The sequence below is a fragment of the Meleagris gallopavo genome, chromosome 24 (assembly GCF_000146605.3).
Source record: "Meleagris gallopavo isolate NT-WF06-2002-E0010 breed Aviagen turkey brand Nicholas breeding stock chromosome 24, Turkey_5.1, whole genome shotgun sequence".
Lineage (NCBI taxonomy): Eukaryota > Metazoa > Chordata > Aves > Galliformes > Phasianidae > Meleagris > Meleagris gallopavo.
Genome location: NC_015034.2, coordinates 3,919,701 through 3,938,361, shown reverse-complemented (window position 1 = coordinate 3,938,361; position 18,661 = coordinate 3,919,701). Strand labels below are relative to the sequence as shown.

At 58.8% G+C, this 18,661-nt stretch overlaps 1 protein-coding gene across 4 annotated transcripts; it reads right to left on the bottom strand.

Moving 5' to 3' along the window:
• Positions 1 to 6: 6 nt before the first annotated feature.
• On the bottom strand, positions 7 to 16,692 carry OGDH (oxoglutarate dehydrogenase). 4 transcript variants are annotated; one of them, XM_010723195.3, is made up of 20 exons: positions 16,392 to 16,692; positions 11,624 to 11,812; positions 9,714 to 9,804; positions 7,046 to 7,090; positions 6,575 to 6,690; positions 6,004 to 6,158; positions 5,505 to 5,651; positions 5,024 to 5,114; positions 4,727 to 4,906; positions 3,919 to 4,047; positions 3,513 to 3,692; positions 3,078 to 3,230; positions 2,413 to 2,515; positions 2,090 to 2,218; positions 1,701 to 1,851; positions 1,363 to 1,490; positions 1,111 to 1,289; positions 956 to 1,027; positions 486 to 608; positions 7 to 242 (listed from the first exon to the last, which is right to left on the bottom strand). In XM_010723195.3, exons 1-20 carry the CDS (start codon positions 16,611 to 16,613, stop codon positions 45 to 47), a joined length of 2,781 nt encoding a protein of 926 aa, XP_010721497.1. In that variant the 5' UTR covers positions 16,614 to 16,692; the 3' UTR covers positions 7 to 44. The 4 variants fall into 4 exon arrangements, with proteins under 4 accessions (XP_010721497.1, XP_010721496.1, XP_010721500.1 ...); XM_010723194.3 differs by lacking the exon at positions 9,714 to 9,804 and adding an exon at positions 9,481 to 9,583; XM_010723198.3 differs by lacking the exon at positions 7,046 to 7,090.
• Between the last annotated feature and the right edge of the window lie 1,969 nt (positions 16,693 to 18,661).

The following is an 18,661-nucleotide window of genomic DNA, read 5'->3' as shown; positions in this document are numbered from 1 at the left end:
CTGAGGTGACCACCACACCTCTCCACGCCACATCCAAAAGGAGTTTAGGGATTCGATCTGTTGCAGCACAAGGGTGGCCAGCGCGGGGATGCTGCCAGCAGGACTTTACACCACACCAGCTGCTGCCCTTCACCCCCCAGGAGGCAAACACGGCCCGCGCTGCCCGTACCTGGCAGCATGTCATCGAAGCTGGAGCGCGCTTCGGGATGGCGCAGCAGCGACTTTGGAGTGAAGATGATCAGCTGCAGGGGAGGGAGAGGCCGAGCAGGCGGTGAGCAGTGCCAGAACTCCTCGCCCCGAGCAGGGAGCACGGCTGCCCGTCAGCACCTCCCTCTGCTCGGCTGGGAGCGATCAGGAGGGCGCACGGGCTGCTCCATTTGCCCAAGGACAACGGTGGTTTCCAACCCAAGAGCTTTCCTCCCCCCCGCCTGCAGCAGCAGCCGGCAGCACCCGGTGCACCCACAGCCCCAGCGCCGGGCACTGACCGGTTTGCGGAAGGGCAGGAGGATCTGACGCCGCAGGACGTGGAAGAAGTTGGCCGGAGTGGAGCAGTTGACGACGATCCAGTTGCAGTCGTACAGCTGGCGCACGTCGAAGTCGTCCAGCTTCTGCCTCAACAAGTGTGGGTCAGGGGGTGTCGAGGAACAGCAGCGCCCGATGGCCCCGCAGCTCCGGGCACGCAGCCCCTGCTACCCCCCCAGCCCCCTGCTGCCCCCTCCCAAAGCACAGGGGGACACACAGAGCACAGCACTGGGGACAGCTGCGCTTTTGTGCTCCCAGCGTGGGATAACGCCCTCCCTGCTGCACCGCGCTGCTGATGGGGACAGCTTGGCATCACATCACGCCGCACTGAGCCCATCCGGGGCCACCCCCAACCCTCGGCTTTGTGCGGGAGATCAGGGCCCGGCAAGGCCCCGCGGGGGGTGAGCAGGGGGTCGGGCTGAGCCCCACTCACAGGGAAGACGTCGGGATCGTCGTTGCACATCTGCAGGAACCGCTCAGGACGGGCGGATGAGTGCTCAGGGCCCTGCAGGTGGAGGCAGGCAGAGTGACGGCACAGCCGGGCTGCCACGAGCTGGGAGGCAGCCGGGGGCCTGGGGGGGTCCTCACCATGCCCTCCATGCCGTGGGGGAGCAGCAGGACGATGCCGTTCTGCCTGACCCACTTGGCTTGCCCGGGGCAGATGAACTGGTCGATGATGCACTGGGCGGTGTTGTGGAAGTCCCCAAATTGGGCTTCCCAGAGCACCAGGGCATTGGGGCTGGCCATGGCAAAGCCCAGCTCAAAGCCTGCAGGAGGGGTCAGGGGAGCGTTAGGGGGAAGGGTGGGGGTATGGCCCCCTGGGCACAGAGTCACACTCACCCAGGACACCGTACTCAGACAGAGAGCTGTTGCAGACGGTGTAGGGAGCCTGGTTGGGCCACAGGTGGTTCATCGGGATGCAGGTCCTCTTGTCCACGTTCTGGTCATGCAGCACGTGGTGGCGATGGCTGGAAGAGGGGGAAGGGCAGCGTTACCCCCTCCCAAATGCAAGCTGCTGCTTCATGGGTGTCTCATGTGGCCATTCCCCCTTCCCGGCTGCTTTGCCAACAGGGGATCATGGTGCAGGGTGGCAAAATAAACAACCCAAAGGACAAAGGCCATGTGGTTTGAGATCCCTTCCAGAGGCTGTGGGGCCGAGCACAGCAGTACTGCCCCACCTGAAGGTCCCCCTCTCGACGTCCTGCCCGCTCAGGCGGATGTGGATGCCCTCCTTCAGCAGGGAGCCAAACGCCATGTACTCAGCCAGCGCCCAATCCACAGTCCTGTTCTTCACCATCTCCCCGCGGGTCTTCAGGATCCGGCTCAGGCCTGCCGGGACAGGCGACGGTTCGTGGTGGTGAGAACACCTCCATCCCCAAACCTGCCCGTGGGCTGACAGTGTGTGCACGCCCCAGGGCAGAGGAACGCTCCCTCGGGGCAGCTCCAAGGACGAGCTGCTCCTCGCGCTCCTCCCTTAATTAACCACAGCTCCCTTTGAACCCCTCAGTGCTCCAGCCCTCTCCCACACCTTCTCAGGAACAAGCACGTGGCTCCAGCGAGCTCCTACCTCCGTGGATGGTGAAATCCTCCACAGGCACAGAGCTGGCCACTTGGCCGATGTGCGTCAGGTCCTCCTCGTTCAGCCCGGTGGAGGGGCAGCTCATGCTGCGGGGTTGGCCGTCCAGAGTGAAGAAACCTGTGGCCAGAGGAGCAGCCACGGTGCTGCAGGGCCATGCACCAACACTCCGAGGACAGAAGCAGGGATGCCAGCATCGTGCCCTCACCCCATGAGCACGCATTTGCTGAATGCCAGCTGACAGGGCACCAGAACCCCAGCGGGCTTTGAAGAAGCCGGGCTATGCGCTAGCTGAAACACTGTCAGCACCTTACCAGGCCAGGGAGAGTCCAGCCAGTGCTTGATGTGCAAGATCTTTTCATCCTTGGATCTTGCATGGGCCTCCTCACAGATCTTATCATACTTGGCGATTTCCTCCTGCGAGGCAGAAGCAGGCGGAGCTGCATTACTGAGGAGGCTCCAAACAGCAGTGCTGGCATGAGCTCAGGGGCTCCTGGGCTCAGAGTGGGTCCCTGTGCCAGGCAGCCCCCGGGGGCCCTGCAGCTCAGCCCCAGCCCTCCCAGTGCCGCAGGGCAGAGCGCTGGAGCAGCTCAGCACTGCAGAGATCAAGGGGCAGCCCGGGAGCGAGATGGGAACGAGATGTTCCTGTTCCCAGCTGGCACAGCTCACAGCAGAGCTGCAGCTCCCAGCCCAGCCACTGCTCGCCCAAGTGCAGCACAGCTCTGCCACCTTTAGGTGAGTGGGCCCAGAAGATGTCACCACAGCTCTGAACCAACCCGGCAGCCTCACGAAGCTCTGAGGCAGCCAGGGCAGGTCTGTGCGCTCGGTGCCCTGCATCCCTCTCCCATGCTGTGCCCTGAAACCTCTCCATTGTGAAGATGGGCGGCACCCGTTCCCTTGGAGGGTGTTGGGGGATGCCAGCTCCTCTACCCCCCATCCCACAGTGCTGCCCAGCTGCACCCCGACCCCAGTGACATACCTCGTACTCTGGCTGATTTACGACCCCCTGTGAAATCAGGAGCTCGGCGTATTTCTGCAGCACTGGCTTCTGCTTCCGGATCTGTTTGTACATCAGGGGCTGCGTGAACATGGGCTCGTCCATCTCGTTGTGCCCGTTGCGCCTATAACACACCTATGGGGAAGGAGGGAGCCTCTGAGAGCAGCCCTGCAGCCTGCGCCTCGCAGAGCCTCCGGGTCTGTGTGCTATGGAAAGTCCAAAGCAGCCCAGGAGGGAGCAGCTCTGCCTTGCTCAGTGCAGGGCATGAGGGCAGGCATAGAGACAGAGGCGGTGCTTCTTCCCCAGGGGTCAGTGCCCATGACCTCACCAAAACCCTCTCTTTCCCTCCCCTGAAACCGTGCCCCAGAGGCTGGAGGAGCCACAGCTTTCAGACAAAGCCTGGTGCCACCTCCTTACCAAATCCACCACCACGTCCTTATGGAAGGTGCTTCGCCACTCCGCTGCCACGTTGCACACATACACCACAGCCTCGGGGTCGTCTGCGTTGACGTGGAAGATGGGAGCGTTGACCACGCGGGCGACGTCAGTGGGGTACGGAGAGGAGCGGGCCATGCGTGGGTCAGTGGTGAAACCAATCTGTTGGGGAGGACAGGATTTGGAACAAACCGTGCTGCCTGCAGGTCCTGGCTGGCACTGAAGCCGGCCAGGCACCAGGCCAGGCATATTCCATCAGCTTGCATGGCGCCTGGGGAATGCAGGTGACTTCCAGGCCTCGGGCCTGAACCGAGCCAGGCTTCCCCAGCTCCACCCCAGCACTGGAGCCACAGCATCTCCCCTGGTTTTGGGCAGCTATGCCCCCTACCTGGTTGTTGACCACGACGTGCACGGTGCCGTGAGTGGTGTAGGAGGGCAGGTCGCTCAGGTGGAACGTCTCATACACGATCCCCTGCCCTGCAAATGCTGCATCTCCGTGCAGGAGGATGGACATCACCTGCAAGGCGAAGGCACTCAGCGGCACTGTGGCCACATCTCAGCCCCACAGGAGAGTCCAATGATTTCCCACAGTGCTTGACTGGCAGCTGCTGCAATCCCTGCGGGATGCTCGGGGCCATCGTCCCACCCCGAAACCCTCTGCTCCACAGCTCCAGGGACTGAGTTGGGAAAAATGCACCTTTCCCGCATGCTTTCACCCCAAAAGAAGGAGCGCGTTGTGGCAGAGCTCGCTGTGCCTTCAGCTGCTCCACTGCTTTAGCCGGGGGCTGCCTGAGGACGCTGCCTGCCAGGCGAGGATAGAGCTGCTCTATTTATTCCCAACCCTCGCAGTGTGGGAGGAAGGGAAGTACTTTTGATCTCACCATTCCACTTCTCCTGGAGTGCCACGGGCGATGAATGAGGCAGTGAGATTGGGCACAAACCCCCCCGGCACGTGGGCGCAGCCGTCCTGGAGGTGCCCCCAGCACTTCCACCCCGCACACAACGAGACCCATCAGCGTGGAGCTGAGCCCTCCCAGCCCTGATGCTGAGCCTTTGGGGATGGGAACGCTGCTCGGGGTCGAGCCCCCACAGGAGCTATCAGCAAAGACCAGGGGGAGACGTGGGAGCGGCCGTGGTGACGGCAGTTAGTGTGCCAGCCCCTCGGTGCCACCACCCCACGCCGCCTCCCTGCTCACCTTCTTGCCTTCCGTGTCCCCGCAATAGAACTGCTCTGCTTTGGTCTTGCCTTGGACCACGGGGTCAGCAGCCTCCAGGTGGGAGGGGTTGGCCACCAGGGACAGGGTGATGTTCCTGTCGGTGACGCGGTTGATCCTGCGGTGGTACATCCCCAGGTGGTATTTGACGTCACCGGAGCCCTGCCGGAGGGACGGGGGTCACGGCGGTGCAATGCAGAGCTGCTGGCAGCCATGTGATGCAGCTCACAGCACCACGGCCTGCAGGCTGCTGAGGGGACGGAGTGGAGGAGGACTCACCTCGTCGGCAGCCTCCAGCTTGGAGTCAAACTGGCAGAAGATCTGCTCCAGCTCCTTCCTGATCACGTTGGCAAGGACATTCAGGCGCCCTCTGTGAAAGCAACGCTGCCGTCGGTGAGCAGCAGGCAGCACAGCCCCGTGCCTCCCCCACCAGAGCCAGGGGGCAGCCCTACAGCCCCCGAGCTGTGGGGAACAAGGGGAGGGGATGGGGTCCTGTGCCATAACACATCCTTTGTCCCTGCAGGGATGGGACGCCCTCTGTGCCCTCCCTGCTGCAGCACAGCCATATCCCACCCTCACGTTGCAGCCCTGCTCAAACGAAGCTCCTTCTGCCCAAGGCACAGAGCAGGCTCTGCAGTGCCATTCCCATCTCTTCCCCCCCAGAGCCCTTCTGTGCACTCAGAGGGAGCTGCTGAGGTCCGAGCTCGGCTGCTCACCCTGCAGAACCGAACCCCAGGGCACCGAGCACGGCAACACCTACCTGTGGGGCATCCCCATGATCACATAATCCACTCCCTTCTCACTCGACTTATCAATGATGGTCTTTAAGGCTGGGATCAGCACTTCACAGCCCTCCAGACCGAAACGCTTCTCCGAAGACCATTTCCGATGGAGGAACTCCTCAAACCTGGAAGAGGGAACAGAGAGAGGACCTTACCAGGGGGCACAGCCCCTGCTCGCCCCATGCCCTCTCCTGCTGCCCAGCTCCCTGCTCCCACCCTGCATACACGACTCCACGCAGTGTTGTTGAACAACACCTTATTTTTAGCTGTTTTCTGCCAGCATCATCTGTCTGCAGGCTCTGTGCCAGTGCTCTGGCAGCACCTGAGTGAGCCCTACGTCACAGATCTGTGGTTAGCCTGGCCTGGAGGGACCGCACGGATGACACCAAGGAGAGGTGATGCGGGTGGTGACGGTCCAGCTAGGGCAGCCATCCAGCAGGAAATAAACTGGGGAGAATGGGGGCCCAGGCAGGGTACCTGGTGGAGCGAACCAGGCGTGCCAGCAGCGTTCGCTTCTCCTCGTTGGTGAACTGCATGATCCCCGGGGTCTCGAACTTCTGCCGGATCCACTGGCACTGCTCCAGGTCGTTGATGAACATGAACTCCACGCCGATGTGCTGGCAGTAGGCCATCTGCCCCGGAGCATCGCACAGCCCGTCAGGCACCGGCAGGAGCCGCACACATCCCCAGCCCGCTCCAAGTCCCCCGGATCCGTGCGGTGCCGGGGGATCCCTCGGTCCCTTTCGTCACCCAGCAGTGAGCTGCACCTCCCAGCTGCCGCCCAGCACGCTGCCCGGCTCCCTGTCTGCCTGCACGTGCAGAACTCACAGCCTCGGAGGGCTGCACCGCACCTCAGGGTGCTTTCAGACCCCATTCGTTAAGGCAGGCAGGGAATGAGGAAAACCTCCTGCAATCAGGGCCTGCCCTGCTTATCTCCGTCCTGAGGTCAGCCAGGAACGGGGAGCGAGGCAGAGGGGAAACAACCTGCAGCAAAGCCACGGTGCTGCTGCACAGCTCTCGTGCTCTGCCTCAGAGCCACGGCCCTCACCTCCAGGCGGCGGATGATCTCCCGGAGCGGAAGAGCCGACTCGTTTCCTCCGATGAAGGTGGTTGTGGGCAAATGGAAGACCTTGTCGAGGTCGGATTCATCCAGCCCGTAAAATCCTGCAGGGTTGTGCGGGTGGGACGAGCGGAAGCAGGGAGGGGGAAGGGATGGGGCCGAGGGGGGTCGGCCGCAGGTGGGGAAGGGAGGAGAGGAGAGGGGAGGGGGACAAAAAGCGGCACAAAACCCAAAATGAGCACGGAGGAGGTTCGAGTGCAAGAACCAAGCAGCAATTAACACGGAGCACGCGACAACGAGGTTACAACGAAAGGCAGCGGAGCGATAGGTGTGTGCAGATCAGAGGGCCCCAGTGCTGCTATGGGAACGCTCCGACTCGGGGTGAAGCATCGCCAAAGGGCCAGAACAACCTATTGAGAGTCCTGTGCTGCACGGGGTCGGGGCTGCCGGGGTGCGTACCTCCCACTGTTAGCACTCTCAGTCGCTCCTTGAACACTGCGAGGTCTGGGGTGGGCGGGGGGTGCAGAGGGAGAAGATAGAGAGACGCAGTCAGAGTTAGTAAAGGAAAAAAACCGCGAGGAGAACAGCCATGGAAAAACAGGAGTCTAAAAAAATGACATAGAAAACAGTATTCAGAGTGGGAAGCGCTGGAGGCAAAGAGGGGTGGGGTGGGCGGAGGATGGCAAAGGGGTCCTGGTGGCAAATGTGCTGGGGAGGGAGAGGGCATCAGACACTGGGCAGCAGTTGGGCTGCATGGGTTGAGGTCTCCTCTGGTGTGCAGCACCTCCAACTGCAGGCAAGAACGGCCCCAAGGGGAGCAGAGGGCTTTGTGGGCACGGCTGATGCGTGCCAGAGGGTCCTTCCATGACAGACGGAGCGACACGCAGGAGCACTCCATCTGCCAAGCAGGAATGGGGCTGAGCACAGTAAGGGGTTCCCCCGCGTGGGATGCAGCACTCCTGCATTCACCCAAAGGTCGCCCTGCTGCACCCACAGACAGCTTCCAAACCCAGCAGCGGGGAGCTGCTCGACAAAAGGCAGCTGAGACAAAAGATCAGCTCCAGAGATGAGGCACGCAGCTCCTCACATGTGCTCGGTCAGAGCAGAAGCTGCTCGCAGCACAGCTCACACTGCGACAGCTGACCTTTAAGGATTTCAATGTGCAGAAATAGGAAACAAAAGATTGTTTCCAGGGCAAGTCTAACAAACACTCCTCTTATTAACTGCTCTGCAAATTAACTGCAGCCCAAGTGTTAGGAAATACTCTTTCCAAGCAAAAAGCCAGCGGGATTTGCTTAGAAATTGGCTTTCTCTACAAACAACAGGCTACAGTGGATCTTTGGCACTGGCCAGAAAATCTGCCCTTGTCCTCCTGACAGCCCCAGCCACGAGGCCGGGCTGCAGGCAGACAGCATCCTGAAGCACTGAGCCCTGGGATCCCAGTGTGGTTGGACTGGAAGGGACCTCAGGCTGCCCAGGGCTCCATCCGCAGCCTCGGGCACTTCCAGGGTTGGGGCAGCCACAACTCTGGGCAGCAGTGGCAGCCTCTGGTGAAAGGATTTCCCCCTCACACTGACCTACATCTGCAGCCCCCCATCCATGCCCCTTCTAAACCCATCTCTCTCCGTGTCGGAGATGTGCTGCAGCCCCTCAGAGCACCGCCTCTCCAACCACCTCCTGCAGCACCTCTCGGGCTGCCAGTGGGAAACATCACCCATCGATGCCACGGGGACCTGGGATGTGACACAGTGTGCATCCTGCCTTGTGCAGCTCATCCACTGCACCCTCTGTGAGCACAGCACGGCGTGGGGAAGCTCCCACGTGGGAAGGCAGCACTGCTGGCTCGGCAGTGATGAGGCCGTTGCCAATTAAGGAAGAAGTGCTGCATCGCACCATGTGGGATTGCTGCTGGGCTGGGCTTGGCTGCACTGCAAGCAGGAGATGGCAGCTCTCCTCCCAGCCGCCGTGTCTCCGCGCTGCTCTGCTCAGCACGAGCAGTTTTATTTCAGGATCCATGGGATGAGGTTTTGCATCTGGTTTTGCATCAGGAGCCCGTGCTCCTGATGGGACACACGGCCTCCTGTGGTCACACACAGCCGATGCAACCCAGCCCTGGTGCAAACCATCAGCTGGCAGCAGCAGCACGGCTCACCCCCTGCTCTCATTATGCACTCCTGGTAATTAAATCGACACCGGGAGCCACGGTGCCAAATCTCAGTGAGAACACTGCAAAGCCCTTACGGCGACCGCCCGGCTGTGGCACAGAGGTCAGGGCTGACCCAGGCAACGCAGCACGCCCCAGCCGGGACAGGGCTGCACCGCTCAGCCACACGGGGAGCATCCTGAGGACCGCTCCTCCATCCCAGCCCTGCAGCACGACGCTTGGTGCGGTCGCCCACCCATCCAGACAGACAGACACACAGACAGAATTCAGATCGGCCGTTGCAGCTGTGCGAGGTTAGTGATCATCGCTGCGCTCTACTCTAGGTTAGGAGCATGCCTTGCAGCAAAGGACCGGCCCTGGAGGCAGCAGCGGGGTGAAGGAGCTCACTGCTGCTGTGCTGGAGAGCACTGAGCGTTACGGCTTCACCCCCTGAGTGAGCATCCCTCACTCCAAAGCAGGGGAACTTCCACCCCTACCCAGGTGGGAACGCATCCCAGAGCTTCCTTGGCACAACCACTGGCGGAGCTCAGAGCTCAGCAACGGGGAGTGGTGACGGCCGGGGGGGGCAGAGCTGCTCCGCCACCGCTGCGCTCCCCAAACTAATGAGCAGCGATCGTTAGGAAGGAAACTTCAGAGCTTTCCCCTGCACTGGTGAAGCGCTCTACCTACAAAGCTGTGAGAGAGAGAGGAGCTCAAGCAATGCAGCACTAACTGCTCTCAAAGCCCTCACCCAGTTTGTCTGTGGATGTGATAATATCGGCTGGAACGGATGAGTCCAGATCCGCATCCAGGATGCCCAGGGGGTCGAGTTGTGCTACATGGTGCCCTCGAATCTATGAAATGGGCCGGGAATGGAGGGGGAGAACAGGTTCCAGGAGGGAGAGGGGAGAGGGAGAAAAACAAAAGAGGGGAGGGGTAAAAAAGTTAAATTACATTCGAATTAATTTGCAGAGTAATTCTCACCGACGTTTGGAGAAACAGTTACAGGTGCATCATCAAAATTTACACAACTAATGCCGAGAGGATCGAGCTTTGCAATGTGATGGCCCCTGACCTGGAAGCAACAATACAGATTAGTCATTAAGACGAACTAACTGAAGAGATTTTCCTTAAAATCATAACCAAAACAACACAACCTCATGCAGATTCCCTCCTCACTTCACCCGCGGAGCCGGCCAGGAGGGTCCCAGCCCCACTCCATGGCTCTGAAGCCTGGAGCAGCTCCTAGCACAGAACTGGGAAGGGCCCAGCAGCACTGTGCCACTGCCACCCACTTACCTGTGCCTCCCCACAGAGCTCAGCAGTGCTCAGCAGCCAGAGCTGCACTCTTCAGCCTGAGAATCCTCCTTGCTGCCCCTGGCACCGCTGAGACTTTTTTTCCCTCACTCACTGATGTCCAGTGCTTACTGCTTTTCTTTTTAGTCCGTACTGCTTTTGCTTTGAACACTTGTGGCTTTGGTTTCCAGTACTCAGTGCTGCTTTCTGGATCCATGATGCCCACTGGGTTGAGTTGTGTTAAGGGATGCCCCAAAATGGATGAAAAGGGCTGGGAATGGAGAGCTATCCCGAATCTCAGCGTCAGCAGTTCCAGGGCTCAGTGGCTGCAGTGTCCTCCCAAGTTGGGTTCCTCCGTCAGGAGGTCAGCTCGGGTGGGAACAAGGAGGGGGTCTTCTCCTGTGCTTTCCTTCCTCTTTTTTCCACCCCCCTCCCCCAGAACCCCAAGGCAGCAGTGGCAGCAGTCCCACCACGCGGGTGCCATGGCCTCCTCCGCCGCAGCGACACAGAGGCAGATCGTTTTCCCCAGTCCTAACAAGACCACGGTGGTCGTTTTAAAGGAAGTAATGAATTGGGCTCCCAAGCACTGCTACAAGGGAGGAACAGACCGGTGCTGGTGCCACCAGGAGCCAGCACAGGGCAGGGACACCCCTCGCCTATCCTTACAGGGCCTCTCCAGCTCGATCTGGTTTCGGAAATTAATTGCCTGCTGGTTAAGTAGGTCACATACCACAGGTAGGGCTGCCGGCCCTCACCCACCTGCATGCCTCCCTGCCTGGAACCTCCCCCCTATGGCTGCAGCTTTCTCAATCCACATCAGAGAAAGCAGGTCAAGAGCAACCACCTCCCAGCACGGCCGCTGCGGGGGCTGATAGCAGAGGGAGTGCAGAGGGCTTCGTGTGCACATCGTTGCTTTGGAAGTGGCTGCCTCCAACAACGCAGCATGCAGAAGCCAGCAGAATAAGGAGCCAGCACGGTGCTCAGCTCCTCTGCTATCAGCACAGTGCAGGGAGCTCACAAACAGCCCAGGAAGAGCAGTGCAGTGCCCCAGAGGCAGGCAAGGCTGGGCAAACCAACAGTGGAAGAATGATGGAAAGAGTGATGGCCACAGGAATGCATCTCAGTGTTCTCCTAAGCTAAAACACCAGCCCTGGGTGCTGCAGAGGTTTCCTTTCTGCTAGGAACTCATTTCTCCCCAGAGGTTGATTTTGGGCAGCGTGGCTCCGTTTCAGTGTGGCAGCACTACAGCCCTCATCCATTTGCAAAGAGCAAAGCAATGTTTCCTGAAGCGCTGTCAATCCTCTCCTTCAAAGCACAGGAAGCAGCACAGCTGTCCTATGCTACTCCTGAGCAAGAGGAGGTGGAAGCAGAGCCCAGAGCTCCCATGCAGCACTCACACCCAACCCACCTGGCTGGGAACCGCCCCATCCCCACAGCTCCTGGCTTGGGCTGAGAGCAAACCACGCTGCAGCAATGGCTTTGGTGGGGTGGCAGTGGCTTTAAGCTTCCTACTGTCTGGCAGTGTTACGTGGCAGCGTGGAGCTGCTGGGAAAGCTGCAGAGGACAATGTGGTCCCCGGCGCAACGCTGTGTTCTTACCTGATATGCCCTGATAAGAGATTGCACTGCCAGATGGTCTTCCACCAGTTTGTCTACGTTGGGCTGTGCTTGAACCAGGAACTGTGCTTGGGACAGTGAGGAAAGGCTGGAGCTCAGCGGGGGGGGGCTTTGGTAAGCAGTGCCTGGAGCAGCTCCGGCGTTGGCGTTGCGAAAGAAGATGTCCCATGACTAGAGGGAAAAAAAGGGACAGATCAGCAGGTGCAACCCAGATGTCCCCGGTGCAAAGCTCCTCCCGTGGAGCAGACAGGACAGAGACAGGAGCCCACAGGTACCCCGCTGCCTTCCTAGGGAAAAATACAACAAGGTGCAAGAGCAGAAGGAAAAGTTCTTTTTGTGCACCAAAACCACGCGGGGCGACGCTGCCTCAAGCGCTTTGATTCGGATTTTTAGAGACTGCTGACAAATGGTGAAGCTGCACGCAGGCAAGAAAGGATTCAAGCTCTTTCAGCCCTTAGGTTATGCAGTCCTCTGCTTCCCACACAGGTCTCCTTCTCACTTTCCCCCATCTCCCAGCACTGCTGATGCTGGCACCCAGCCCTACCATGCTGCCCCATGGCCGCAGCAGCACCGCTGCTCTCAGCCCCTCACCAGGGCTTGGAGGGCCCAGCTCCCAGCACAGGGCACCCTCCACTCTTGGCTTTTCTTTACTGCTCTTTTCCTTTCCAATCCCTTTCCCATTCATCTCTCATTCCTTCCCCACCTCCTTCCTATTCCCCTCCTCTCCCTTTCTTATTCCCTTCCTTTCACTTGCCCCTTCCTATTCCCTTCTTTTCCCACCCCCTTCCCATTCTCTTCCTTTACCCTATGTATTCTTTTCCCTTTACCATTCTGTTCCACTTCCTGTTCCTTTCACCTTCCTATTCCTCTTCCTTTCCCACTCCCACTCCCATTCCACCCCTACTCCATTCTACTCTCCCCCCAGGCCCAGCCAACACATCCACAGCCACCGAAACACCCACAACCACAGAGACAAGCCCACACACCAGCTCTTCTGCTGGCTACAGAAGTACAGGTGAGGGTGGCCAAACCACACAAAGAGACTTCAGTGTGGGGCTGGGGCAGAAGATGGGGTTTCCCCCTGGTACCTGGGAACAGGAGCTGCAGCCTAACCTTTGCAGGCAGCTCTGGGCACACTGCAGTGACCCAGCCTGTGTGCCCCAGCTATTTCCAGCCTCCCCAACTCACATGGACGCCCAGCACGTGGTTGCACAGAGTGAACAGATTTAGAAGCAGGTCACGCTGGAGGAACATAAATAAAATCTGGAAAAACCTGGAGCTGTAACTGATATCCATGCAGCTGATTTCCCTCGACGGTAAAAATAATAAAGAAACAAAATAAACAAACTAAACCCAGCACCTGACCGTGCTGCCATTGTTTCCTGCTGAGGAGGGAGGGCTGCCCGCAGCTCCCAAAGCGATGCCACCATCCTGTCCCCTCCTGTCCTAAGCTGCTGCCTCCAATTCTGGCTGCTGCAGAGCAGGACTGAGACTCACCGCTCTGTTTTCCAGTCCATTACCCAGCATTCACCCTCCAAAGACGTGCAAGGGAATGCAGCATTGCTCCCAATGAGGGGGAGAGAGATGGAGGTTTGCTCTCTGCTGCCAGCAGGGCTGGCCCCCACGTGGCTCCCAGCATCCTGCACACCCTGTGAACACCCTGCGTCACCCCACGGCCAAGCCTTGACGCAAGCAGAAAGACTTCAGAGCTCACACATTGAACCAGGCTGATCTTCCATCCACCCTTGAGCTTTTTGAGGACGATGCAAGGATTCTTGGGTTGAAGCAGCCTGGGATGGAGCCTGCAGGGCTGCCGGGCATGCTTTGCTCCCCAGCAACAAATGCAGCACGAGAAGGGAATTATGGTGATGAGCACAGGTGTGTCGAGCAGCACAGCCCCACTGCTTCCCCACTGCTGGGGGTCAGTGGGAGATAGTGCCCCACTTGTTCCTGCTGTGCCCTGCAGGAGGAATGAGGTTAAGCAGCATCACCCCAAAACCACACATCTTTTCCTTCCCCGCAGTCACTTTTCACCTGGAATCACACCCAAACCTCTGCACCCAGGGAGCTGCTGCCTTCGTGACCTTTGTTCTGACACTGCAAACCTTTGCCTCTTGGAGATGCACTTTGCTTCAGGTCTGAAAGGAAAAGCTCAGCTGTGAGCTCTCCAAGCAGGGCTGGGTGCAGCGCAATCAGACTTTCACTGAACGCCTCATTGCCCAACGTAATGGCAGGGCGCACAGGGCTGCAGGCCAGGGCCCCAGTGAAAGGAAAATGCAGGAAGAATGAGGGCAGGCCAAGCCCTGCTAAGGGCAGGGGGAAGCACGGAGCACCCTGGCTCAACAGATTGCTTTGGGGTGAGCTCTGAAGCAGGCACGAAGCTCTGCAGCAGCCACACAACCACCAGGGACAGCGAGAACCTCATCGGGGCACGCACTTGGGAAGGCTAAGGTAGTACTGATACCAGCAAGAGCTACAAAGAAAGGGTTCTTTGGGCCCAGAAGAGGACCCAGGAAACTACAGGACTGCAATTCCTGGGAAAGGAATGGGACGGGTCCTCCCAGAAACTGTTACAGACCAAACAATGCAGGCGACGGGAAAAGCCGGTGCCAGTTTACCAAAGGCAAGTCGTGCCAGACCAGCCCTTCTCCAACAAGATAACGGTGTCTCTCCACAGGGAGAGAGCCCTGGGTGTTCCCTGCCTGCACTTCTGCACAGTATTTGATGCTGTTCCCAAAGCCCTTCCTGAACACATCGATCCAACACCGGCAGAAGAAGCAGACCACACTGAACGCTGCCTGGTGGGCAGGGGCAAAGCTGGACCCACATCAGCATGGATGTTCAGGGGCTGCTTGACAGCCCTTCCAGCTCTCCAGCCCTAAGGCAAGCAGTATGTCACCAATCCTTCTGGGAGCAGCAATGGGAAGGGGCCGGCACCAGGAAGGCTCCCAGCAGCCACCAGCACTGGAACAATTCCCTCCCACCCTCAACTCCTCCCTCCCCAGCTTAGCTCCCATTTGCTCATCTTACTCCAGCAAAGCTCTCTAATGGGAAACTGGAATTCAGATGAAGGACAGAATGAGGAAAAAAGCTTAAAATAATTAAACAAACAAACAAACAAAAATCCTCCTTCCTCAAATGAAATGAGCACACGAACACATTTTGCAATCTCAGCAGTCAGTCCCGGATGGAGGAAGTGAGCTTGCCCTGCTCGGCGCCTGGAGGCACGCAGGGATGGGGCGGCAGGGAGGTTTCTGGTGAGCCAAGCTCAAAAATCCCAGCTCCTCCCCGGGACAGGCGTGGGGGGTTTCTGCTATCTGCAGAGATAAGCTGTGGCTGCTGGGTTTGGACGCCGCACCCTCCCAGCTATCAGCTCAGGGCACGCCAGTGCCTCCCTGGCAGCACAGTTTTTCCCTGAGGTCGTGGGGCAAGGTATGAAGTCCCCAAGGGGATCTGATGACCTGATTTATGCAGGGATCAGCAGCACAGGAGCACGGCATGGCTGCGGCTTGGAAGCATCTTCAGGCCCCTCAGATCCCACCCAGATCTTAGCTGGCCCCCAGAGCTGGGTTTGGAGATGTCCAAGAGGAGAGCCCGCAGCCACAAGTCCAACAGCATCCACACAGCATGCAGGGCTGACCCAAACCAGGAGCACGGGCCCTGTGGCTGCTGTAAGGGATCCCAACAGCAGCACCAAAACACAATAGGATTCACCCAGGGCAGACAGAGCAAAGCCATGGAGCAAAGCCACAGAGCCATGTTTGTACAAAAGTGATGGCAAAGCTCACTGCAAACCTCGGTCAGTGGGACTGAGATGCAGCCCCGGGGCTCCCGAGGTGCTCAGAAATGCTCTAAGTGACACTCAGAGGCTGTGGCGAGGTCTGCAGACTGGCACAGGGCCCTGAGCACACCGCTGGCTGCGGAAGAAGGGAACACAGCGAATTGGTTGATGAGAACTTGGCTTTGACCCTGCCTTAGGGCTTCTGTAGCAGCAAGCAGCCTACAGGCTGTGGTTTGGACACGTGGGGTCAACGCCTCTGAAAACAGCTCATTGCTGACACAAGAGCACGAGATTCCTTCCACATCCCCTGAGCCCTGTATGATAGCTGCATGCTGCTCCACAGCTGCTGAATGAGACTGCCCTGGGAGCCCCGCCAGAATGTGCACGAAACTGTTTTACAAATGATGTGGGTAACGCTGAAACTCGTTCCCTGCAGTAACACTTCCTTTGTGAAACGCTGGGGGAAAAACACCGTGGGGTTCTCAGAAATCCCCTGACCATCCAGGAGCAAACCCCGCAGCCCTGCCTCGTGCTGCACTGATGCACCAACACACGGCTGTGCCCAACTGCAGCCCCGCTCAGCAGCACTCTGCAGGGCACAGCGAACAGGGTGTGAGGTGTGAGGAGCAGCCTCTCTCTCCTCACCCCCAGAATGAACCCTCCTGAGGAGCAGCAAGGGCTGGAAAGCAGACAGCATCTGGAGCTCAGCAGGGCGGATTCCCTCTGAAGCCGTTCCTTGTATCCACGTGTGATCCAGGATGTGGAGAACTCCATGCTGGCTGCATGCAAAGCGCAGGGTGGTCGCTCTCGAGAGGAGAAGCTTCTGGTGCAGCTGCTGCTTTCAGGAGAAGCGCAGTGGGACGGACATCCACACCCAGCTGAATCCTCCTGCGACGCCTGCACTTACCTGCACCCACAGCCACGCACACACAGAAGCGGAGGCGGTGTCCCGGAGAGCTTGCTCCTTACCTTATGTACACTTTTGGGATTTTCCAGCCAGGCATAGTACATTTCCTCCACATAGTTTGAACTAGTCCCACTCAGAAAGGGCTCGGCAGCCACCGGCGCGCTGTAGCACCGGATGGGGTGAAACGTCCTGGGTGCTGCCGGCCTCTGTTGGGAAATTGTCTTAACAGTCTGAGAGGCCGTCAGCGGCCTCAGCTTTGCTGCACAAGTCCTTAAGTTAAACATGTTTGTCCGACAGCCTCACACGAGTTCCTGTTGGGATAGAAACGAGAAGAGCTTTAGGAATGGTGCAAGGCAGCGCGAGCACCCTCACCTCTGGCACGAGCTTTATGAGTGAGCAACAACCTTTGTTCAGGCGATCCCCACCCCGCACAACACCCCGGAGCTTCACATCACTTTATTTCCCATTCCTGACGCACTCAGCTGATGTGATGTGAGGTGGCAGCGGCACGAGACAGGAACCCCTACGAGGAGCTGCTGGTGCCCTGCTCACACCGAGCCACAAGCAGCAGTGCCCTGCGCCCACAGCGCACACTGGGACACCACTGCATGGAATGAGAGCCCAGCACAGAAACGCCGGGTGCAGGAGCACAGCCGGTGCCGGGAGCTCCAGAATGCCACCCAAACGGGTGCCAAACCAGCCCGGAGCGGTGCTAGCAACTTGATTTATTTCTTACCAGCTGGGTTTTACTGCTGAATGCTGCATTGCCCTGTGCTCAGCTGACCCTGTCCTGTTGGGACACAGGAAAACAGCCTCTGTGGGGTTTGCATAACGAGAGCTTTCTTCTTTGCTCCCCTTCCTGCTATGAGGGCCATGGCTCTGAGCAGAGCAAAGCGGCTCTTCCCTGGCCCATTCTTGCCGCATTACTCACCCTGCCTCTGGCCTCCATCCATCTGACAAGGGCCCAGGCTGGGGCAGCCCGCAGCAGGGGGACGAGGCTGTCCCCCACAGGTGCGGCACCTGCACGGTATTTGGGACTGTGAATGCAGTGAGAGATCAGAGGTGACCACAGCCCACCTTCAATCACAGGGCACTGGGAAGAAGTGACTGCAGGAAGAGCTCTCCCGACGCCAGAACCACCTCCTCTTTCCCATGGCCCATTCAGGCATGGGTTCCCAGGCAGATCCCTTCGTCTCTTCCCTACTAACGCTGCTGACGAAGGCCAACAACACAGCCCTGAGGAACGAGCTGCAATGAGATCTCCTTGGGCTGCACTGACGTGTGGGACGGTGCCACCTGGCCCTGTGCCTGCCAGGGCCGTCACGGGGCTGGAGGTGACCCCACAGCAGCAAACCAAACTTCCCAGCACTATGTGGTTGGACTTGATGATCTTTAAGGTCTTTTTCAACCTGAGCATTTCAGCGATTCTACAATGGGAGGGGAATGCCGTCCCATTACCGCTGTGTCACCTGCTGGGCTTCCCCATTTGCTTTGCTGAATGCACTTCTAGTCCCCCAGCGCTGCAGCAGCTCCAGTTCACCACTCTAAGCTCAGGATTTCAGTGCGGAATGTTTGGGTCGACGCATCTGGACCTCCTGAGAGAGAGCTGCTGCTGCAAGCAGGGGATGGCAGCACAGCATTCCTGGGCCTTGATTCACGGCAGGTATTAAGGGCAGAGATCTTTGCTCCACAGAGTTGCCCGGTGGCAGAAGCAAACATTCACTACCCCGAAGTTTAAACCACAAAACGTGTAGGGAGAGTTCTGAGCTGACCGAACCGCGTGGGAAAAAAAACTTTGGGACAAAAGCATCAACAGCAGTGTCCAATTTCAGCTCTGCCAGCCAGCAGCATCTCAGCACTGCAAAACAGAGGTGTTACTGATGGGGGTCAGCCCCAAACGGGAGACCTGCAGGGCGCTGAGGGCAGCGGGGCATAAACACAGCACACAGACGTGGCGCTGCTGCGGGACAGCAGGGGATCCACGGCTGCACTGCCAGCTCCTGCAAAGGTCAAACGCCAGGAATATTCCTGCAGACCCAGGGCTGCTACGGGTGAGGGCACAAAGCAGATTAAGGGCCTAAATGTGACCTCTGGAGCCAGAGCCACTGCGACCTGCTGCAAGAGAAGGTGAACTGGGAAATGCTTTCGGCTTTTAATCCTTAAAAATCAAACGGCCACGGAAAGGATAAGTATTAAACTTAGCTGGATCAGAGGGAAAGCCAGGCTGCCGGCTGCTGCACCGGCCAAGTCAGGGAGCGGCGCCGCTCCCACACCACGGCCTGCCCGCAAACCCGTATAACTTCGTATAGCATACATTATACGAAGTTATACG